Consider the following 24,878-nt stretch of genomic DNA (forward strand, 5'->3'; position numbering starts at 1 on the left):
GATCTTTTCATTATCAGAGTTTGACCTCCCCCTCTTCTAGATCCCTTCCTATCTATATAATAAAAGCCTAAGTGACTGTTATGGCAGTACAACCAGAATGACCAGTCGCTATGATGCGCATTGACCACCAGGGGGCAGATACTCAATACAGGAGCTGCCCCCTGTTGGTCACTGCACTCCCACAGGGGGAGTGCTGCTCAGCCAGAAGCCAGGCTCACAGCTGGCGAGCTCAGTGGTGGTGGTGGGAGCCTGTCCCGCCTCCACAGCAGCGCTAAGGATCAGCAAGGCGAGTGATAAGGAGCGAGGGATCCCGAATTGTGAGAGGGATGTTTGACTGCTGGCTTAGGCCCAACCAGGCCTAGGCTGGCAGGCAGACATCACCCGAGGGGTCACAGACTGTGAGAGGGCACAGGCCAGGCTGAGGGACCTCCCCCACCCTCGTCCCAGTGCACGAATTTCGTGCACCGGGCCTCTAGTCTGATATAAGGAGGGAGTAGTTTTTTGTTTTGTTTTGTGTTGGGTTCTTTTTTAAAGGACTATCACAACATGTTTGATATATTTGGAGATGAGCAGAATGTTTGAAATTCACTACTAAAATCACTACTGGAATCCTATTGTATAAAAGATACAAATGCTATTACTTTCCTTAGTATGTACTGTCTGTGAAGGTTCATTGTAAAGTGCAAAGAACCGCACGTGCCTCAGGTATGGTTTTATCATCATGCCACATGCTCAGTGGTAAAAACTGCACATTAAAGGAATCGAAAAAAACACACATTATATTAGACTTCAGCTATCCTTTCTTACTTTAAATAAATAATTTATTTTTGGCACCATTGCGTCTCAGTGATGTGCCACAATTTTATATTTTTAAATACAAGTTCAATCATAAAGGCAGTATTGCTTAGCAACTACAAGCAAAGCTTCTGATATAAGGATCCTGAGGCTCTAGTCCTGAAATACTCTTCACTTATAAAATTCCAAATGACCTTATTTCCATGGAATGCATATTTAGAAAATGTATCATGTGCACATAACCATATGGTTAAGGAAGGCATCTTTGTTGCTGCACATTTAGGATAAGTGCATAAGATGAGGCTGATTAATACGAGGGGGGGGGGAGTGTCTTGTGGCCAACATGTGCCATTTTTGAAATTACACCTCCTCCATCTATACTAGCTTGCCAAAGTTGCAAGCTCACTCCTAAACCCATCCACTTACAGTGTAAAATAGTCTTTTTGTAATCTTCCACCAAAAGACCAATAGAGTTGGGTTTTCAAAGATTTTTACAAGATGAAATAGCACAATACAATAAGTAGCACTAAATGCAAACAAATTTTAAGGTTCTGATATCACAAGATATTAGAGGAGTAAGCATTCTAGGCTGCTGTCCAGCTCGGAACCACCCTGCAGGGCCCTGTTTCTGCAGTGCTCTGGAGAACATGTGGTGGGCTCTGCTTCGGCAGCACATAGTTCTAACTTTATTTATGTTCCAATAAGCAACTAGCATTTGTTTGACCTTCAGTTGGTATATCTGGGGGCTACTTTAGCTCATTTTCAATTCAGACCCTTTAATCACAAACTTGATTTTCCCTTCAGCAATAGATTGACAGTTCTGATTATTTACATTATTTCTTCAAATTAATTCGATTTTGTCTTTGAATGAGCAGGCTGCCAATAAACTCAATGAGCATTATTAGATTTAATTAGCTTTTCTAAGACTTATCCTGATAACAAATGAATCATCAATCAAAATTACCACTGTTTGACATTTTAAAAACTATATTTACACATCATCCTCATACTATGTGGAATTCTCCAATATTCACAAAAGTTGAAATACTAAATTCATCGTAATGCCTTACTATGGAAAAAAATCAAATATAACTAATGTAATATTACTGATAAAAATATGGTAACTACATACTATTTTAAGTTGACAGTTTTTCAATCAAACTATAAACACCAACAATCTGCTGGAGGTTTTGTAATTTTTCTGCTTTGTGATTTCTGATTTTGAAGAAGAATAATTAATTTTTTGGTTCAGAAGGGAAAAATTAATCAGGCAGAGACCACAAAGAAGATAAAGGCAACGCTGTGTTATCAACACTAATGCAAGAGTGTGATAACAGAGATCATACAAACAATGAAAATATTGCAAATCCCTCATTGTCAAGAGAGCCTGAACTGTATGATTCACTTTGTAATTGTTTTTCTTGAGCCAATGTTAACATTAATTGCTACTGTTTGAACATATATCAACTGTTGATAGAAAGAAGTAGGTCCAGGGATGTTATGTGGAAAGAGGAATCCTGACAAAGACTGATGTTTCCCTAAGTGATTAACAAAAGCTTGTAGTTCTATTTCTAATAATAAGTATTAAAAAATAGCTAAATCCAAAATCCAATTTCCAATGAGAAAAGTTAAATCTCACGATGCTAAGTGAAATTTTAGCAAAGTATGGTTTTGAATAGATATTATTGTTGCAAACAAATTAGAAAGCAAGTGTAGAAAAGTTTTGAAAATAGGAAAATCTAAGTTTTTATTTTAATAACTCCAACTAATTTATTTTTAATAAAGTAATGCAATAGTCACTTATAGAAATCATATTAAGCAACGCATTTAAACTATGTAAAAACATCAAGTTAATTGTCACTATGGTAATTGTGATACTTCCACAGTTCTAAATTTATGTAGCAATTGATTATTAAGTGTAACACTCATGTGATTTATACACCAACTTTTATTTAAATGTATTGATTTTACTATGCTTAGTATATCCTGCTGCTTGGGTCTATATTAGCTTTCCAACTGTCCATATTTTCACATTATTGGACAGTGGATTACACTTAGTTAATGATTGGTCATATAAATAAATTTATTATTTCCAAAAGACTGCTTATATTTTCATCAATATATTTAGCAAGTGCTATTATACATTTTATTCCGGAGATCTACACATTTTGCCAGGTTTCAATTTTGTACTTCATTTACATTATAGTAATTACGTGGGAAATAGTTGCCTAAGTAGCCACAGAAAAGTTGGAAAGATCTTTTTGGCACTGGCTTGATGATTATCACTGAAGCCTAAATGCAATTAAAGTACTACATTTTCCAGCAGTAAAAATGTATCTTAAAAGTAGTTTTGCACAAACATGTGCAGGTGAAGTATTAAATGCATTATTTTTCAAAAATACAAAGATTTTTTTCACTTCAATATTATGTTGAAATTTTGAAATGACCTACTCATATAAACACTCATACGAATGTAAATTATTAGTGTTTAGAAATTATTAAGTTAAAAATAACATTGTCTTCCCTGAAATGTAAAGCCCAATTATAACTTTTCCTGTTATAATTAAAAGAAACAAAATGTTCAGGATATGAAAATTTTTCAATTTAAGAAAAAATTATATATGACAAAGGTCTCTACTTTCAATGTTTATGTCATTGAACTAGTGTGATGAATATTCATAAGAAAATGGACTTGCCCAAATCAGCACCATCTGGAGGTAAAAGCCAATTAAATCAAACATTTATTCTAGCCAGAGTTTAACATCCATGTTCCAAGTCTATGTTAAGGTTATGTCTTTTCAAAGGGTGAAGGCTGAACATTCTTTTGCAGACTACCCTGACTCAGAATGCCCTTTTTAAAGGATCCTTAAATAAGTGGAACTTCATTTTAATAGAACACTGTCTTTTACCTTGGGTTATTATTCAACAGTATCAATGTGTGCCATGTTTTTAAAATTATTTTTAAGGTATCAAATATTCTAATCTCATATAGTTAAAAAAATGAAGTTTTACTTGCAACTATATTTTATTAACACCTTTGCCTGCAGAAGAAGTGTGATTTTAAGCATGAAAAAGTATATTTCCCTCTAAATTAACCAAAGGATAAATTTAAACTTGGCATTCTTATAATTAGAGTAATAGATCTTAGAATTTTATTACCCTAATGAAAAGACAAGTCTTCAGTACTAGTTAAAAAAAGGAGAGACTTTAAAAAATATATTTCAGGAAAATGATGACATCAATTTAAAACCAAGATATATATATATATATATATATATATATATATATATATATATATATATGAATTCCAAGAAGAAAAAAGTATTGTGTTTAACATCCACTGGGATCTTTTAAAGCAAGGATGTCATATTCATTTTTTTTTAAATTTCCATTTTCTAACACCATTCCTAGATCATAGCAGTTACTCAATAGATGTCTATTGAATAAGAGAATTAATAAGAAAAGATACTAGTTTGCATATATCAGTGGATCATATCACAGTTCTTTGGCAGCAGAAAAAATTCATAGTTATATGTCAGAGAATTTTGTAAAAGAATACGCATTTAAAACTATAGGATATAATTCTGGAGTAAGTTTTAGTATCCATTAAGGATAATATAATATGGTTCAGTAGTCTAGTGATAAGACTGAATGGATATTGTCTAGCTAGATGTCAGGCTAGAGCCCAAGTAAGATAAGAGTCCAAATAAGATAAAAGTTCAGCAGGCAGCAAAAGTCTTTTACATTGCTAAATGAGAAAAAATCAAGATTTTAAAGGTACAGTACAAGAAATATAATTCTCTTCATATAATAAGTATTTGGTCATTATGTGAACTGGAATTTACATAAACTTCCTGGGATGCATAATTATCTCTGCAGTCTAAGAGTTAATAGAAGATATGGTTGATATGAACAACATAAAATGGTGGCCATCTTAATTTATATTTAGCTACATGTATGATTATATATATATATATATATATATATATATATATATATATATATATTTGATGCCATGAGAATGCAAAGTATTTCAAATAAAACAATAAACCCAAATCCTTAGAACCTAATTCTTGCCATTTAAAATGTGTTTAACAACCTCATTTTGCCTGACCATCTCCATGCCTGCCCCTGGGGTGGGCTTAAGTAGAATTTATTGAACATATACTATATGTCATGCTATAATCCTTACAACTCCATGAGGTCTGATACCCAAGGCACGCCCATACTATGTCTCCACTCTGCTCAGCATCCTAATGCTGTAAAATAGATATCATAAATTAGCATAAAACAAGCAGTAGTCTAAAGGAAATCACGCTACTTTGCCATGTTTTCTCTGTTTAAGTCTTTCCAAGCACAAAGAGTTTTCTTGTCATTGTTTGTTTTATTTTAAAGTCCTTCTTATTGAGTCACTGTGTATATATGAAATTAGAACTAAACGAAAGGCCAATCCAAAAACAATTGATTCACACTGAGAGTGTAGCAATGGTTAATAAGAAATTTAAAATTTAATTTCTACCATCTCAGTCACAAAGAGACCAATTGAAATGTGACTACATCTATTTATTTAGTTGATAAAGTTAATAACAAATCCTCACTATATTTTACTCCTAATCCAAATCATTAACTTTATCTTGATGATTTCAGCTATAAGGCAATGATTTTAGTCTCAGGACTTAAAGAAAAAGAATTTTTCCAGGTACTATAATATTGTGTTTTATTTTTATATTTTGGATCTAATTTATGTTATGTGACCCACATGCCCAAACATTATAAACTTGCATATTCAAACATTAAAACTTATAAATGAACATATTTTAAAATATGAAAAAAGTTCAAAAAAACATTGGGTATTATGCTTCTGGCAAAAATTTGATGAGTCCCAGAAATATGATCCAAATACCCTGAGACATTTTAACTAGTTTGATTACACCATGGATGCCATTCCTTCAACTGAGATGCTTTCTAGTCTATGGAATAATTGGAAGCAAAAGCCAGCAGTTTTCAAATGGCTCCAGCTGTGTTAACTACGACTGTGAAACAGATTCACTCTTTTATATGTTGTTTTGTAATAGGAGTGATGTATAAGGTGAAAATCCCCAGACGGGTGGTGTCCCTATGGGAACCAACAAGGAAGTAAATTAGTAACAAATACCAAAAGAAGCAGAATAATTTAAATATGCTAATGAATATTGTGAAAACCCAAAATAAAAGATGAGGCAATTATACAAAAGTGAAACAATAGGGACTAAGATTATATATACATACACACACACACACACACACACACACACACACACACACACTATCTGCTATATACTGATGCTGTTACAAATTCTATATAATCAATAAACAGTATTTTAAACCTAAAGCATATTGACAGAGATATCTTGCTTATTAAAAAAAGACATAATATGCCCTAGCCAGTTTTGCTCAGTGGATAGAACATCGGCCTATGGACCAAAGGGTCCTGGGTTCCATTCCAGTCAATGCACGTACCTTGGTTGCAGGCTCCCCTCTGACTCAGACCCTGATCAGGGATCATGCAGGAGGCAACCAATTGATGTGTTTCTCTCACATCGATATTTCTCTCTGTCTTTCCCTGTCTCTTCCACTCTCCCTAAAAATCAATGGAAAAATATCCTTGTGTGAGGAGTAACCAATAATAATAATAATAATAATAATAATAATAATAATAATAAATTAATAAAATTAAAAAAAAATAAAACGCAGATTCCAGAAAACCACCAAACACCAAACTAAGAGAACATGCTTTAAGTGAAATAGGGCACCTCTGTCAGTTGGTAAGGTGGCATCCTTACCAAGGAGGTGGAAAAACATGTTGTCTTTTAGGATCTGCCTACGTTGGTAAGGATGCCACGTACCCCAGTATCTGCTCACTTCAAAGAGCAAGGACCAGTGCATTTAAATGATGCACCTAATGTCACATGCTCACTTCAAAGAGCAAGGACCAGTGCATTTAAATGATGCACCTAATGTCACATGGTTTTTAAGGAGCAGTCCATTAAGTCATATTTTTTACTGCAAATATCAAACTACTTTTTGAAGTCTCTCTTTTTTTTAATCTAGAAAATGAATTAAATAGGCCAAATAATCTCAAAGGTCTATTTGAGTCTTGAGAAACTATTACTATGAGTTCTATTAGACACCAGACATATCTTTCTAAAATTAATATAGTAGCTAGACACTGCTTTAGTCACTACTCAATTATTATTTTGCTTCTTTTTATAGAATTCATATGTGATTCTAGGGTGTCTGGATGGCTCAAAAGTCTATTAAGGGAACTTTAATATGATGGCTTTTTTCTCCTCCAAAACACTATTTTTATTAAGCAGATATCAAAGTAAATACATTGACCATTATGTTTAAAATTAATCACTCCATAATATAAGTACCAAAAGTTTAAGTAACATTTTTGGATGAGGAGGCTTGGAAGAGAAGGAATCTGATCCTGTTTATTTAGTCGCCGATTCCCTTCCCATTGTATCCGGATATGAAGAAAGATGTTAGGCTGAGCAGACACAGTGGTGTGCAAAAAATGAGGGAGAACATGGAAACCACAAATATCTCAAGTGAAAGAAGAGTGTATTTATGTATGTTAGAATTAGCAGTTTTCTAACTTCTGCTACTCTCTCTCTCTCTCTGATTCTTTGCTCCTCTCTCTCTGACCTATATTCAGGAATGATCAGCCAAGACACTGATAAATTACACAAAATGTTAATTATATTTTACTGTTTAAAAGATCAAAATGACAAAATATCAAGTCTAAGAATGGCTATACTTGCTCATCTATAGGAACAGGATTAGATGGCCTTCACTGGACCTCCAGAAATATGAATGGAGGGGTGCCAGGGAGAACATAATTTCTTATACTGGAGAGCACACGCGCGCAACACACACACACACACACACACACACACACACACTTAAATCCAATGAGACCTTTTTTCAGCTGCTGTACAGGATGATAGGGACAACAACTGAAATCAAACATTCAGAACTCTCTCCATATATACTTTATATATTTGGCCTCTGTCACAGCAACACATCCAGAACAGCTGTTGTGTGTCATATGCTCACCACCCTTTCATGTAATCGAATGCTCCGGGTTAGTTTACTGGGGGGTTACCTGTGGAGAACAGTTTGGGGTGTACTGAGTTTCTTTGTAATATGGGTTTTTAATAAATGGGCTGCAGTCCTTTCCAACACAAATAATGTACCTGATAAAGAAAACGTTTCAAACTCATATCTGGTCTAAGAAGAGTGTCTTACAAATAAAAACAGGCCACATATGGGTAAGAAATACCAGTGTAGAGATAGGGCTCTAGACTGAAAATAAAAGCCACTGGCTTTAGTCATGTGACTTGGAAAACCATTTTCTGATTCCCAGTTTCTACATAAGTTGAATAAGAATGGTAATTTAGTCTTTCTATGGTTATTTTAGAGGTTAAATAAATGGAAATACTATACATACATAAAGTATGATTCCAGTATCAGCTGATCTCTCAGATCAGTGAATGCCCACTAGGTTTACTCTTCTAGGCAATGTTGTAGGTTTGGTCTTGGAAATACAAAGATAAGTAAGATGTAGGCTCTTACTTTGAGTGACTTTTTAATATTCTCCTGAATTATAAGCTTTATGTTATGATATGCCAGTATTTTTTTAAAATATATTTTATTGATTTTTTACAGAGAGGAAGGGAGAGAGATAGAGAGTTTGAAACATCGATGAGAGAGAAACATCGATCAGCCGCCTCCTGCACATCTCCTACTGGGGATGTGCCCGCAACCCAGGTACATGCCCTTGACCGGAATCGAACCTGGGACCTTTCAGTCCGCAGGCCAATGCTCTATCCACTGAGCCAAACCGGTTTCGGCGATATGCCAGTATTTGATTGGACTGGGCTGCCATTTGAAACTGAAAGATCATGAGGAACTGGGGCAGTGTTTTGAAAAATCCTGAATATATGCTGGGGTGGGGGTGGGGGGATGACAGTGCATGGGCTGGAGAGGATGGTCCTGCAGGAATAGTTTAATCCCTGAGGAATGTTGCTTCTAGTGTTGCTTCAGAAGGCAATAACCCTTATTGGAAGCAGAATTTAATTGTCTAAAACTGAGACTTTAGGTGTCAAAATGATTTTGCTTAATTATTACCATTTTGGAAAAAAATCATCAATGAATTCAATGTGTGTTTTGCTGTCTCTTCTTGGCAGAAGATTTTGCTGTCAAGACCAAAAATGAAAATGAGTTCATGTCAAACTCAAATATCCTTAAAGACTGTGCCTGTTTTTTACTACAGGTCAATGGAATTTGATACTCATTTCAATTTTGCAGCAAAAAAAAGTATTTTCATAAAAGTCTAATGTCTATGTTGGAAATTTGAATGGATTGGGAATACATTGAAACATTATCAATCTATATAGTTAAAGTTAACATTATTTCTTAACTTTGAAAATGATACCAGTAAGTAAAACCAAATTTTAAAGTTGCAAAGGAAAAATATAGAGACTTGCTATTTATAGGAAGAAAGAACACATCGTTAGCATTTTATTTGAAACTTTATAAATATTCTTGAGCAAAAATTTTGAGAAAATATATGCAGAAACAAGTTTGTGTCATTTAAAAATCCATCAAGACACCTGGTCAGGTGGCTCAGTTGATTAAAGTGTCATCTCCATATACCAAGGTTGCAGGTTCGATCCCTGGTCAGGGTCCATACCAATGAATGCATAAATAAGTGGAACAACAAATCTCTCTCTCTCTCTCTCTCTCTCTCTCTCTCTCTCTCTCTCAAATCAATAAAGTTTTTGATTTATCCATAAACTGAGAAAGCAGCTGTGTATTAAGAAACACACGTGAATACAGTCCACCTAGTGAGTGACAAGAAATGGAGCTGAGAAAAGTTGCCAATCCAGGTGTGTTCACAGCTGACAAACTGAGAAAAGGCTATTGTGCTTCTAGGCTTCCAATGTGAAAATTGGTTCGATGACATGAATATATGACACAGGAGGACATCAACTCACAACTCAGAACTCACTTCAGTTTGTCTCCATTTGTCACTTGCACCTTCTACAAAAAGTTTCCTGCAGAATCCTGTGTAGCTGTGTATTTGAAAGTCCTCAGCATGCAGCTGCTATCACACAGAGGCACAGATTGGTTGCATTCTCAGAATCCGAAAAAGCACCAGCATTTTTTTTTCTCACGAAAAGATCTACTGTAGAACTACTGTCAGCAGAAGGCATTTTCTTTATATAAAAGATACAGCTTCATTTTATATATCCTTCTGTGTTTCCATTGCTCTCCTCATTGAGGTTTGTTTAATGAGAGAGAAAAATAAACACAAAAAACCTCACTTACCGACTTGTGGTAGCCATTGTCTTGCACAAAAACTGTTTTGTTTTCAAAATCAATCATCTCTGATGATTCTCAGCAAGCCCCCTGTATCCACTGTGGACTGCACGGGGATTATATACTTTTTCCAGTAAGCAAAAATCCATGGATTGTAAAGTCATTTAAAAATATGCATGGCTATTTCCACCCATTTATATCTAACAGGGACGAAAACATTAAGCATTTAAGAAATGCGAGCATTTTACTACACTGTCATAAAGGTAGATATATGGAAACCCATGTAAGTCTGTAATGAAATGCTGTGCTACAAATACACACTATTTACAAACGGAGCAAAGAGGAATTCTAAAAATACAGTGAGAAATGATTCAAAGCAATTCCTTTGAGGATCAAAGCACTCACGTAGTAGCCAGCCCTCTTCATTATGGTAATGCTGTAGTTTTATAGACACCAAAGGTTTTAATCTGATTTATGTTTAGAGGAGTGTCTACATGTGATTGAGAGTCTCTTCTCAGGAGAGGTGAAAACCAGATTATGGGCATCAGGGTGCCAGAGGTAAGTAGGTAAGTATGCATTGTCTACCTTGAATGCCTAGAGTCATCATGGAGCAAATCTGTTCATTATACAGGCATTTAGATTTTTATTCTTTCAGACATATCCAGTGTTTCTGTATTTGGAGAAAATAGGCAAGACTAATTCCCCAGGCTATAAATCCCTCTAATGTGGAGGGAAATGTGTTAGCTAGTTGTATTACAAAGCTTTTACTTCATATTTAATAGGCACCTGCAATACCAGCTTTATACAAAGCTCTCTACTTTGCAAATCTTTAAAACCTCACTTAATTTTCAGCACCAATTTCCTGCAATCTAAGGGCTTATGAAGGGTTCACTGTGTTCATACAGATCTATGCAGAATGTGCCAGAACTTTGCTGTCTGTGATGGCATTCATTTAGAGGTGAATCCCAAATTTCTATCACAGGCATGCTTATTTCCAACTAAAATATCCTTAGAATGAAAACTGAAGATTAGGCGGACAAAAAAAGGAGGCAAAGTAACTAGCACTGGGAGAGATATATGCAAATATCAGCTCAATGACAATTCTTCATACCATTTACAATTGAAGCTTAAAGACCCAAATACTCTGCAATCCATTAGTTTCTCAATATCCTGGAAGGGATTAGAGTATTTCTTAATCAACTGCTAACAGACTGAAAAAGGCCACAGACTGGATATTAACAAAGCAGTGTAATACAAAAATGCAGAGATGGTCCAGATAGAAAGACAAACTGTGGATGAATGTTAAAATATAAGATATGCAAACACACTAAAACTGACCCTATTTCTGTTCTTTCCTGTGGCCCACATAATTACAAACCTATATAAATTCATGAGTGGTAAGGCTGTAGTAGACTTTCAATAAAAGATAGGTTAATTTCAGATATTTTCTCAAGAATAATTAATGTAATATGACTAGAATCATTCAAATGTGCCTCAGAGATCTTGCCTTGCTCACAGGGTGTCCCCCAAAAAATGTATACACAGTTTAACTGCTGATAGCTCAATTTTGAAAATGAAATGTATTTTAATAAGCACTGCCTTTATAATTATTTATAGTGTGTATACATTTTCTGGGACACCCTGTATATCCCACCACTCCCAGCTGTACAGGTGGTGCCAAGTCCATCAGATTAAATGTGATATGTGTTCATAGCACTGCAATCAATCAAAGTGTTAAAAATTGGGGGAAAATATTTCCAAATGCCATTTAGATGATGAATAAGCATGCAAATACAGATCCCTAGTGAATGTCCTAAAGTTATATTATAGCTCAGAAAATTCCAGAGGTTCTGCCACTATTCTTGTCTATAGGAGACATATGTCTATAAGAGGAAAACATGAGTGGGAGAGATTGCATATGGGTTGTTTTCCAAATTTCTTCCTCCGATCACTCCTTACTGCTAAGGAAGGGTAGCTGTTTAACAAATTTAGGAATTTCACATTTTAATGAATCTTGGTTTAGGGAAAAAAAGAATAGAAATCAAAACCAAAATGTCAATCATGGTAATATATGTTCTATGTTTCTGATGACTGACAGCTCCGTAGGTTTGTATCAAACAAAGGTAAAAAGCATGTGTTCCTTTCCAAATGAAATGTTTGACAGAGTTAACAGTTTTCTGAAACAACTGAGGAAATCTTAAACAGCAAAGTATATCTCCTTATGTACATGAGGGATTATATTTCTACATTTGGATTTGCTTCTGTGATCTGATGCAGATTTGGGGACACTAATTATTAGAAGGGCCATAGCACATTAGCACAATTACTTATTGAGTGGTTGACTCCCATTTGCCTCCAGACATTGAAAACTTTAGAGTAAGCCCCTTGCTGACTTACATTTGCAAATTCTCACTACTAGTATATCTGGTCTGTGATTAGAGTCATATTTCAAAAAAACTGATATACATTTTGAGACCCTGATATGTAACAAATTCTGGAAAGTATAATAAACATAAAACCGCTATCAAGAAATCCAAACCTTAAAAATCCACATTAAATAATCCTTACTTAGTTTCCAACTATGTTAAATTTGTAAGATATTAACTTATTTGTTAATATTACCAAGAGACTAATTTATAGCCTTAATAAAGGATCCCATTCCAGAAAACACCAGACTAAATTCAGAGAAAGCTTACTCCAAGATTTTAAGAAAAGTGGTAAACAATTCATGACTCCGTTTTGCTTTTGTTCCTTTTAACTATACGCAAGCTAAGAGTTCAACTCTGACAAAGTCAAACTGAGAAATTTTACTAAAAAAGAACAATGCAGTTGACACAGCCCCTTTCCTGTAAACACCCAGTTTGGTACTGCTACCAACACAACCACTGTAACTTCCAGCACATAGTAGATTTCTGCATTCCCCCAACAACAACAACAACAACAAAATTAGAGGTCAAAAAGTCTAAATAAAAATAGTTGTGGACACAGAGCTTATGAGAAAAAGAATGACTTAAAGGTATCACTTTCATACCTTAGTACTATCATGTAAAATAATGTACGGTGAACGAATTAAGATGCCATTTGTAATATTTTGAGTGTAATCTATAGAAATTCAATATGAAAATTAAACTCCAAGAGTCAAAATAATCTCCAATTGGTTATGAAGAAACCTGATCTGAGATGTGACATTTTTCATTAAATGTAGATTCTCTCTCTTTTACTATTTCACATACTTTAACTTAATTTGTGCTATTATGAGAGGCTGAATATTTAACGAATAGCACTATGCATATGCCATAAGAATATAACATTATTTCAAGTACAATATTTTACAAGGCAATGATAATGATGCCAAAGCCTGTTCTGCAACACCATAAGGATGACTCATCTGAAACTCAGGGAACATCAATTGACAGTGTTTCTATATATAGAATTAATTGCAACAGAATTTAGAAAACAAGATAATAGAATATTTTGACTACAGAAATTTATTTTCTCTATATGAATAAATGTTCAGGAATCTGTAGGCACGGTTATGCTTACTAGAGTGGCAATTTTTTATTTGACCCTCCTTAAGGTTATTAGCAAGACATACTAAAAGTTATCTTAAATTTTACAGCTTAGGTGTAGCAAGCTGTGAAAAATATCAAATATTTGTCTCACAAACCCAAGAGGAAAGGTAGCCAGTTTGAATTAGTGGCCCACCCATGTTTCAGATTCCTGAATCATTATCTAAGGGATCTGGGTATCCTCTATCTCATAAACAGATTCCATGATCATAAGAGCACTTAGCCAAAAGGAAGGAGTAGAAAGAAAAACCAACAACTGGTAACAGTTTAAATATAATTTGCAATTTGGGGAGTAATTTTTCTCCAAATGCCACCTGTGTTCAACCATCACAATATATTGCAAAATTTAGTAGTTTAAAATATCTTTAAGTTTTTGCTAGCCTCACATTAGTTAACATTTTCCTCCTTCAGTTTCAATTGCATTTTTCTTTCTCACACTTCTAAATAGCAATTCTATGACTGTCTTGTGCACTTTACATGACATAACAGCATTTCAGTAGTGGTTGTAGTGGGATTACTCAAAAATGAAAAGTAATCATAAATGTAATATAGTATCTCTAAATGATTGGGAATAGAAGCAATTCCCTTTATACTGCGAAAGTACATGTATACACTTGAGAACAGCATGCATACACATTTTCAATGTATCATTTCTTCAATATGCACACAAAAGTATATACTAGCAAATACTTACTCTAGATTATGAAAAGTAAAGTAAGGATGTTTACGCTCTAAAAGGAGCATTTCATTTAGAAAATGAAACATGACTGTTTACCCAGAACCAAACTCTAGTGCAGCTATCACAGATTATTTCAGGACTGGAAGAAGTTGTCAAATGTAAACAGGTCACTTTTTTTCCCCTTACCATTTTCATTTATACCCCCATAAAAAGCACGCTGGAGCCAAGAAAATTAATTCCCTAAAGCTGTCAACTGGGTTGGGAAACAGCTTACAGTAAAGCCTCCAGCTACAATAAACGGCTGCCAATAGCGAGCTGAGAGTTGGGCTGTGGAAAAACAGGTCCTCTGGAAAGGGTCATCTGAGAGGGAAACGAGCTGGCGTTTCTCCTTCCAATGTGCTGAGGCAGTGGTTCTCAAAGTGTGGTCCCCGGACTAGCAGCATCAGCATCATCTAGGGTCTTGTCAGCGATGTAAATGTTCAGGCTGGACCCCAGAGGTGCCAAAGCAGGACCTCTGGGAGTAGGGCCCAATAACCCAATTTAAGAAACCCTACAGTTGATTCTGAGAAAGCCTAAAATTTGATACTATCCTATTTTAAAAGGCATATCCATTAAAAACATCTTTTTCTTTTAGAGAAAATACACCAATGCTTGCTATTATTTAAAGCCCTACTGGAATTAATTCTATTGTCCTTCTCTTAACTCTATAACAATGAACTTTACTTATTTATGAATACATATCAAGATACAATCTTGCTTGAAAAAAAAAGAAATTTCACTCAATCTGTGAATGCTAAGGGTACTTCTAAAAACTCATAAAAAATAATCTGTGGATAATTCAGGGACAGATCAGTTAAACACAAGGAAAAGAAGAGCTTAGTAAAATAGAGTGGATGAGGAATGTGGCTTACAGTTGTTTCACATGACCTTTGCAGGGTCATACAAGGGAAAACAAGGGGGTTTGGTGTGTGTGTGGGGGGGGGGGTGCGGGTAACAATCAATGCTACAAGCAAACTCAAGGTATAAAAGTCAGACATTATGTTTCCACTGTATATACAATACAAATTAATAGTATTTGAGTTTGGTAACCCTTCCTCAAGAATCTGGCATTTTACCCAGGCATCAATGAGCGCCATTAGTGAAAGGTGTTCCTGTTAACAGCAATCTGAGCCTACGTAACTAAAAATCCTCATAGATTATATGTAACTTTACAAATTTCTTTGAAAGCTTTTGTGGTAATAAATCTTACTTTTCAAAATTGTGTAGCTTCAGAAGCACAGTTAGTATGAAAGCCACTAGTTGAAGTAAACAAACTAAGAAAAAAGAATGTTTACCTTTTAGTTTTAAATAGAGTGTCTTCAGATAATAATTATAGAGTTCAGTGGGAAAAATTAAAAGAGTAGTATATGATTTATGTTCTCATTCATAGAATATATGCCTTTTCATACAAAAATTGTACATGTTGCCATCACCTTTCTCCCACTATTCCTTTTCTCCAACATCACAATTTTTCTTTCTCATCATGAAAACTTCTAAAAGGTATAAGCAAAGCCATTACAATAGCTTTTATCACAATAGCGAATTATAGCTACATATGAACATCAAAATGCCTACAATGAGAATTGAACAGTGACACTTGGTCTCAAGAAATGTCTAAATTGCACTTTAGTTCCAGTTTGCGAATTACTCAGCATCCTATTTCAAAGATGACATCATACAAACACATATTGTTATGGCTAACTTAGGCTCGACAAAAGATCGTTGCCATACTTTGCTAAAATGCACTTAACATTTATGTCACTGTACTATAATTTCAACTTTTGGGGCAAAGTCAGAAAAAGTGGGTCTGTATATTAATGCTACAATGAAATGAAAGAAAGGTGATGTGGGAAGAATACCAATATGTTTCTTTGGAAAACAAATTTCTGTTTTATATTTAAAGTTTAAATCATGTTAGTTTTTTTCAACATATTATGCAAATCATATAATATCATCAGTATATTGTGAGTGACCGTCACATTAAAAGTCAATAATAAAAAGCCGTTTTCTTTCATTTCATTAAAATAGTTATTTTATACTTAAACTCATGTAGTTTCATAAATTACTTTTTCTTACCATGATTAACTATTTATCAACTTTTATAAACCTTTAGTAATCTCAGAAATATTCTAAATTTTAAAACTTCGGCTTCTTTTAAAAAGATGATACATTTAACATGAAAATAAGTCATTCCAACTTCCAGTTATATCTTTCAACTTCACATTCTCACTAGAACTTCTATACTGACTCTAATTCTTTTCATACTATGTATTTAAGCTCTAAGTATACTTTTAAATTGCTCTAGGGTTTTTTTTTCTTTAAGAAATGGATATTTTAGTTGAATAATTATAGTCAACACATTGAATGATCTGGGAGTATCTATGTGATTCATTGTCAAAATTATTTTTATAAATAACCACAAAATCTTAAAGTTCCTCCAGAGCAATAAACACTAGAAGATGAGAAGGAAATGGAGTTTCAATAAGACCTTCTACCCCACCTCACTCCCACACACACATACACACACACACACAAATGGTATGTGTGTGTGTTGGGGGGGAAGACTCATGAATTTCCAATCATTAACCAATGACTGCCAATAAATACTACATGCACATTTATTTTGCTTTACTGTACTTTCTGAAATCTATATGTTCCTTATTTTTAACAAATTCAGATGGGCCAGCACCATAGATGGACTCAGTACCAACAAAGATCGAACATGGATTGCGAAATGCTAGAAAGGTGTTGTGGTGAGAGCTAATCACAAAAGAGCAAGCAAACGAACTGAAATGCCAGTTGCTCCAGAGCAACTATCATTAAATAAAAGGTATCTTTGGCTGTAGTACCAGCTTGATATCTCCCTCCCCCCTTTCCTTGCTACTGCGGGATTGGCACCTGGCCAGCGCAAGCACATGATACCCTAGTGCCATCTACAGGCTATTACTGACACTCAAATTTCGTGGCAACAGACAAGCACCAGTGAAATAAATTAGACAGCGCTGCACTTAAATCTTTATTAACAAGGAATTATTAGACCTAAGAAAAACTAATTCTGGATTTGGTTGAAATATGAGTTTCTCAGCCTCTTAATCCCTCTTCGTATGCCATATTTCACAGTTTAAAATGAGTTATGACAGATCACTTATGCATTACTAAGATGAGAGAATATTTACAATGGATTCATTCTTTTCTGTATAAATGAGTTAAATCAGGGAGACAGCATTCCTTCTTTTTTTTTTCTTTGCAAGAGTACTTTGGCCATTGTGGACAATCTGCAAACCTTTCTATGCAATACCCAACTTACTATATTACAATAAAATCATCTGAAATCAAAAAGAGGACCTATATGGCTTAGTTGCAATCTCTCCACAACCATGTGCTTCACAGCTGATGTACATTTACTATTCTACCATCTTGTTTAGAGACTAAAAAAAAAAAAGTTAACCCCTTTAGCAACCACAGCTCCAATATAATTACAGTCAGCCCTTCAAACATCATTTAACACTTGAGATTTGAAGGTGACTTTTCAGATGAAAAGGTAATATGAAAATCTTGAATTTGGGAACCTCAGGAGCAGAATTTGGCATATCAAGACAGGTTCTCTTCTTCAGCCAACATTATCTTGGGACATTTTGGAATCATTTCCTCTTTTCATCTTTTGCCTTTTGAAGCAAACTGGGAAGTTAAATAATTCTCAGAACTCAGAAATTTCAAAGCTGTTCTAAAAAAAAAAATCTTGACTGAGCCTCAGAGGAAGAGAAAAAGGGGTCAAGTTTTTTTTTTCCGTTTTTTTTTCCCTCTTTATAACTAAGCTAAAGTTCGACCAAAACAACAGACACACTGGCACGTTAGTACTGGTTGACTGGGCACTTGTATGCAGTACTTATAGACCAGTAGAAGTGCTCGTTTACCTGTCTGGTGTGTAAGGGGCCCTTTGTCTTGAAGCCTCCTTGGGAACTGCACTCTGAGGCACTGAAGTGATCTGAACTAGTGGAGGAGCGTTTGGACAGGGTGTCACAACCCCCGACAAAGGTGTTGTCCAAAGGGAGTTCCTGAATCACGTGATGCTTTTTCACGGACACTGGCGTGTCTGGTTTCAGATGGAAAGCAGGCTGTGGAGAAGCGGATTTGTAGTGCTTGGCCAGGTCAGGGCTGTTAGGCTTGAAGGTGGTCGGGGGTGCGGGGCCCCAGTCAAATCTTCCTATGCTCTGCTCCTCCAGCTCAGCCGGCAGGCTGATGGTCCCATTGATGGGTTCATGCACCGCGTCATCGGGTTTGGACTCTTCGATGGTCACAAAGTTCAACAGCGAGCTCTTGGGAGACTTCCTTTTCTTTCTCTTCTTTTTCTTGTTTTGCTTGTTCTCCTGGTTGGGGGACATCCATTCAGCCCCTTGCTTGCTCCTCTGAGCTGCCTTGAACCGGGACGCGTGGCGACAGCGCACCAGCACGGTGACGAAGATCACGACGATGACCACCATGGCACCGGCCACGATGGCGATCATGATGGTGAGATAGTCCTCGTTTTGGTAGGGCTGGCTGCTGTCCCCTATGTTCCTGTCCAGGGGGGTCTCCATAGTCCTGCGAATCAAGTCGTAGATATAGGAGGCATTCCCGGCCGTGTCGTTCACATACAGAAAAACCAGCACAAGTGTGTGCAAGGACTTGGGGTAGCCCAGGTCGCTTATGTTGACCACCAGACGGTGCAAGCCCACGTCGGTGGGCGCCGGTTTCTCTTCCAGGGTGATGTTGCCGGTGACTGGGTCAATCCGAAACAAGCCTTTGCTGTTGCCACTCACAATTGTGTACTTCAGTTCAGCGTTCATCCCGGTGTCGATATCCACCGCAAACACTTCTGCTACCACCGAGCCAGGGATGGCCGAGAGGGGCACCAACTTGAAAGAAGTGTTAGACGGTGGGGAGATGACAACGGGGCTGTTGTCATTGACGTCCATGACGTTGATGGTTACCTTCGCCGTAGAGGACCGGGGCGGCTGGCCTCCATCGGTGGCTTTGACATCAAAAGTGTAGGAGCTCTGCTGCTCTCTGTCGAATGAGACATTCGACTTGATGACTCCGGAATAGGGATCCAACACAAAGTTATCATTGTCATTCAGAATGGAAAGAGTCACAGCTTTATTCTCGCCAGCATCTGCATCTGTCACTGTGATCACCCCCACAGTACTATACTTTGGCAGATTCTCAGACACAAAAAACTGAAAGTGGTTATGAGTAAACTTGGGGCTGTTGTCATTCTCATCCAGAACAGTAACAATCACCGCCGCCTGGCTTTGGAGGGGAGGGGTCCCATTGTCCCTGGCAGTCACTGTAAAAATGAACCGCTCTTGCTCCTCTCTGTCAAAGACTCTGGAGGCTGTCAAAACTCCTGTCTTTCGGTCCAGATCAAAGAAGGAGGCATTCGGTCCCAGCTGGTAAACAATGTCTGCGTTTTTCCCACTGTCCTCATCGGTGGCACTAATAGTTGTTAAGTATAACCCACGCCGGTTGTTTTCAGAAACTGACAGCTCAATTACAGGCTGGTTGAAAATGGGTGGGTTGTCATTTTCGTCCTCAAGCTTAACCCTTACCAGGGCAGTCTGATTTAAACTGGGCTTCCCAGAATCAGAGGCAACAATTTTAAAGCTGAATTCTTTGGTGCCCTCATAGTCCAACAAAGAGGAGGTCTCTAACAAATACTGGTTGTCGTACACTGCCTTCAAGTGAAATGGGACCTCTCTTTCAATAAAACAGATCACTTTGCCATTCACATCTGTGTCCTTATCAGAAACTGTAATTAGGGCAATCTTGGTATTGACGGGATCTTTCTCGGACAAATACACCGTGCCATTGATGGGACTTATGATGTACCTGAGGTCTATGTTAGGCGGGTTATCATTCACATCAGTCACATTGATGGTGACGGTGGCTCGAGCCGGAGTGGAGCTGCCATCACTAGCCAGCACTGTCACTTTGTGAATGGCCGTCTCCTCTCGATCTAGGGACCTCTGGACAGTGATCAGCCCAGTAGTATTATTTAAAGCAAAGAGTCTTTTGGTAGCAGGGGCGACCTGGGCACCAAAAATGTACCGGATTTCAGCATTACTGCCTATGTCTGCGTCAGTGGCATGGAGCTGAATGACAGAGGTGCCCACAGGAGCATTCTCCGGGATATGGACCTCCACTTGCCCCTCCTTAAACACTGGCCTGTTGTCATTTACATCACTTACTGTGACCTGCAGGATGGCCGTGCTGGATTTCTGTGGAGTGCCTCCATCCTCTACTTTGATTTTCATCACATAGGTATCTTTCTGTTCTCGGTCCAAGTTTTGCTGAACAATCAATTGCGGCCACTTCTCTCCCTCCGGAGTTTCCACAATATCCAGTCCAAACACACTCTGCCCATTTAACAACTCATAATGCTGAACACCATTGAAGCCTGTGTCAGGATCTGTTGCTGATGGGATTGGAAAGCGGCTGTTGATCAAAGTGTTTTCTGGAATTGAAATATTGATGACAGGAGATGGAAACATGGGGGCATTGTCATTGGTATCCTTAACAATTATTTTTATTTTGATCAGCCTGAAAAAGTCATTGGGGAGGATCACCACCTCAAGTTCAAAGAAACACTCATTCTCCTCAGCGTAAGAGGCTCCAGCACAGAGTTTCTCTCTGTCTATTCTATTGGAGGTTGTGAAAATCTCCCCAGTGCTACTGGACACTTTCACCAAAGGGGCATCCCCAGCTTTAGAAACCAGTCTGTAGACGAGGCTGGCACTGGTCCCTGTGGCAGCATTGATGTGAGAAATGTTCAGATCCTTTGGTATGTTTCCTATGGGCACATTTTCAGGCAATTCCTCTCTAATCGTGTAAATAAGTTCTTGAGCTATTGCGGAATCCAGCCTTAAACAGGCAATCAGAGCAGCCAACAGGTAAAAATCCCTCAGGTCCATGATAATGTATTTATTTTCTTTTCCCGAATTTTAGGGTTTAAAGGTTCCCACTGAGGAAGAATGCACGAATTGCAAGAGGAAGCGTGCAGGGACGGGAGGATGCATTACATCTCATCGCTTATTTGGAGACAGCCACTGTCAACACAATTGTACAGACAATATTATTCTTCAGTAAACAGACACACACAGTCACGAAACATCACAGCACATTTTTCCACTGCATATTAGTAAACATGGCAGTTTGCGCTGCCACTGTTTGCAAGTTAACTCTGTGGATGAAAACACTCAACATCCCCTGCTTGTTGCATTTGGCCAGAGGAAATAAAACCATCTACTTTTGAATTCAGGACAGCTGCTATTTTTACCTGTGTTCACCCACACTGTTTTTCAGGACACCGTTTAATGCACAACATGCATTCTTGTTCTCCTCCTCCCCTCCCCCTGGCTTACCTGCCTCCTGGTTTCTAACCCACCTCCCTTAGCTTTTTTTTTAGGTGGAAGTGAAAAACACTAAGTATTTAGCTGTGCTTCCTGCTAACTGCTTTGTCACATGTCAACTGCGATGAGTTTTCTTCTCTGCCACACTGAGTCATCTCTCTCTCTTTTTTCTTTTTTCTTCTAAAAGGACTATGTCCTTCTTTCCCTCCAGTTCTTCAACTGCCTTCTGACACAATCTTCCTGGGAAACAAGCATCGGACATGCTGCAGCATCAGCAGCAATAGTCACCGGCCACTACAGATCCGTATTGCCTAAAAGCACAACACCGAGACTTCAAATGTCGTACCCAGACCTTGCTCTCATTTCTCCAGGTTGCCAAATTAACCCCATCAGCATTAACCAGCACGTTAAAACTTTACAAAATAATAATATAAGATTCCTAGATCCTAGAGGTGAAAGAGAGTGTCAAGGTGTATGTGAAACGCAGCAATATTTCCATGTAACAGCACGATATTTTCTACAGAGCCTAAAAGAGGGGGGGAAATGCAGTTTCTTAACCCTGGTCTCTGTTATAATATTAGTAACATCTGCCACACATAAATACTGCAACCCAATCATGCAGGTTAAAAGGCTCCTGCTTAGATGCTCCCCTAACTGCAATGTAAACGGGTGCAAGGCTCCAGACAGCCACCCACTTGAGTAAAACTGGTCAGTTCTCAGGCTCTGATCTCATCTGCATTAGCTGCACGCTGGCTGATGCCCGTGATTAGTTCCGGCAGGGTGATGCAGGTAGGGATGCAGATACAGCCTGGTAGGTGAGTTCTGCCCCAACCGTCTACCCAATTACAAACATCCCCCCGTCTACACCCGAGGACATATCTAAACACGGCATTTACAATTGTGCATGCGAAACTTTACACTTACGTTAGTTGCCTCAACCTTTCCCCTTTCCCGGTATGCTGCAGTTAGGAACGATTTGTTCCCACACATAGAAAGCCATGCATCTGGTAGCACGTTTGGGGAGAAAATCAGGAGCAGCACCGCGTTTCCTCCCGGTGAAATGTGTTGCTTCGGGCTGGCAAATTAGCAACTCCAGAGAACAAATTCGCAGATTGGTCGTTATTCTCTCCACATTCCTTCTCTATTACCCAGGGGGTCTGGGCTCTTCTGGTATTTAGCACGCACAGCATCCAGGCGCACTTCTCCAGCTCAGGGGTATTTTCCACAGCATCCAGCATACCATTTCCCTCCGATGTCAGCGCTGCTGAAGTCTCTAACTTCTTGTAGGAAACGTCAGAGTTGGGGTGATGGTGCTTCTCGGGCTGCTCTCCGGGGTGACAGCGGCCCGAAAAATTCCTAACGGGTTGCTCATCTCTTGCTGGTTGGAGAGACTCCGGGGCGCTTCTTCCCGGCTGGCTCGCTTTCCCTCTCCCGCTTCTCCTCTGCCCCTCTCTCCTTCTCCCTCTCCTCGCTCTGAACTGAATTTCTTGATATAACTCTCAATAAGCCCAGAGGGAGGGCGTGACGGCCGCGGACCCGCCCCCGGCCCCTGATTGGCCCGCATCCTGCGGTGCGGCAGCCGCGCGCGAGGGAGGGGGCGCCGAACAGGGCGCTGACTGTCTCCCCGCCCCCCCTCCCGGCGCCCCCTCGGCCGCCGCGAAAACACGGAGAAGCGATCCCGGCCCCGAGAGAGCCGGGCTCCCGGAGGCGCACGGAGCATGCCCAGCGGGGGCCGCCGGGAGGGGAGAGCCGGCGCGCCTGGGCCGTCGCGGGCGGGCTGGCGGCGGCTCCGCGCGCTCCGGGCAGCGATCTCGATCCCGGCGGCCTGGCGGGTACGGGCGGCTGCTGGGGGGCCGGCGGGCTTTCGGGCGCCGGTCCAGGGAGCCTCGGGCCCCGCGGCGGGCGCAGATGGGGGACGCCGAGGGCGCTCCTATCTGGGCGCACATGTCGCGCTTGCCTTTTCTACTAAATGGAGGGGCCCCAATGCAAAGAGATGGGAGGGCACCCGGAGTCCGAGGCGGGAGATGTGGGGTCACCCCTCGGACGGGAGGACGGGCCAGCCGATCCCCGGAGCGCGTTAAGCAGACAGCACGCCCGGCGATGCTGGCAGGGACTTGGCAAGAAGGGCGGAGCGGAGGGGGCGGATAGCGCAAGGTCCGGGCTGAGAATCTGAATCTTTGAACCTCAGTCGAGACCGGAAAGAAAATTCAGTAGAGCCTTTCTGGCCTGCTGGGTGACGGGAGCTGGCGGGGAGAGACGGGGAGAGCGGCAGCCGCGGGGTCCCCGGTCAGCCCCGGCCAGCCGGGTGCGGCGCGAAGTCTCCTCTCCCCGCGCTGCGGCGCACGGGCGGCTGCCTCTGCGCTTCTCCGCCGCGCGGGAGCCTGCGAGCCCAGCAAGCCCAGCGCGCGGCTGCTGCACAGCCCGCTCCCAGCTCACTTAACTGCAAACTTTGCCTGCGAGAGGCTGGAAGGAGTCCGGTCCAGCTGCTTCCCCGGGCTGTGGACCATTTCCTTTCCCCTGGCACTTGCTGCTGATTCCAACTCTACACGTAATACTTGTCTTTCCCTGTGCGATTCATGTCTCTCTGACTCGTTTTGTAGCGTGTGCTCACACGTTTCTCCTTTTCATGCAAGTGCAGGATGGAATGGCTCCCGAAAGGATTAGCCTGATTTCTGAAATATGGGCCCCGAAAACTAGACTATCTCTACAAATGACTGATCTTTTAAAATCAGTAAGCCACCAGGTTTGCGTAATGGGTTGTTACCAGAAGGATATGTGCATGAGTAAAGTTTGAGGCTTTCATAATAACAGTTCACTTGGAACAAAAATTTTATTTTTTTTGAATGACCTATAAAGGTTGTCTGAGGAGGTCTTAATGTGTAATTGAATAACTGGTTCTAACTTACAGGGAGAATAAAGGGCACCTATTTTACATTTCCGTGTTCTCCATTCTGTACTGAGCTGTGGATGGATGCATTGATGCTCTTCACACAGTTCTGCACTATGATGGCATGTACAAAGATAGCTCTTAGTTTTTGA

General features: G+C 39.1%; 1 protein-coding gene across 4 annotated transcripts in view; it reads right to left on the bottom strand.

The window, feature by feature from the left end:
• The window catches only part of PCDH9 (protocadherin 9), a 924,004-nt gene extending 900,685 nt beyond the window's left edge, over nucleotides 1-23,319 (bottom strand). For all 4 annotated transcript variants that reach the window (XM_006096305.2, XM_006096304.2, XM_006096302.2 and 1 more), the window contains exons 1-2: nucleotides 22,764-23,319; nucleotides 18,366-21,536 (exon numbers count right to left, since the gene is read on the bottom strand). In XM_006096305.2, coding sequence (XP_006096367.1) covers nucleotides 18,366-21,401 — 3,036 coding nt within the window. In that variant the 5' untranslated portion in view covers nucleotides 21,402-21,536; nucleotides 22,764-23,319. The remainder of the gene's footprint in view (nucleotides 1-18,365; nucleotides 21,537-22,763) is intronic.
• Between the last annotated feature and the right edge of the window lie 1,559 nt (nucleotides 23,320-24,878).

The sequence above is a fragment of the Myotis lucifugus genome, unplaced genomic scaffold (genome assembly GCF_000147115.1).
Source record: "Myotis lucifugus unplaced genomic scaffold, Myoluc2.0 scaffold_174, whole genome shotgun sequence".
In the NCBI taxonomy this organism is placed as follows: Eukaryota; Metazoa; Chordata; class Mammalia; order Chiroptera; family Vespertilionidae; genus Myotis; species Myotis lucifugus.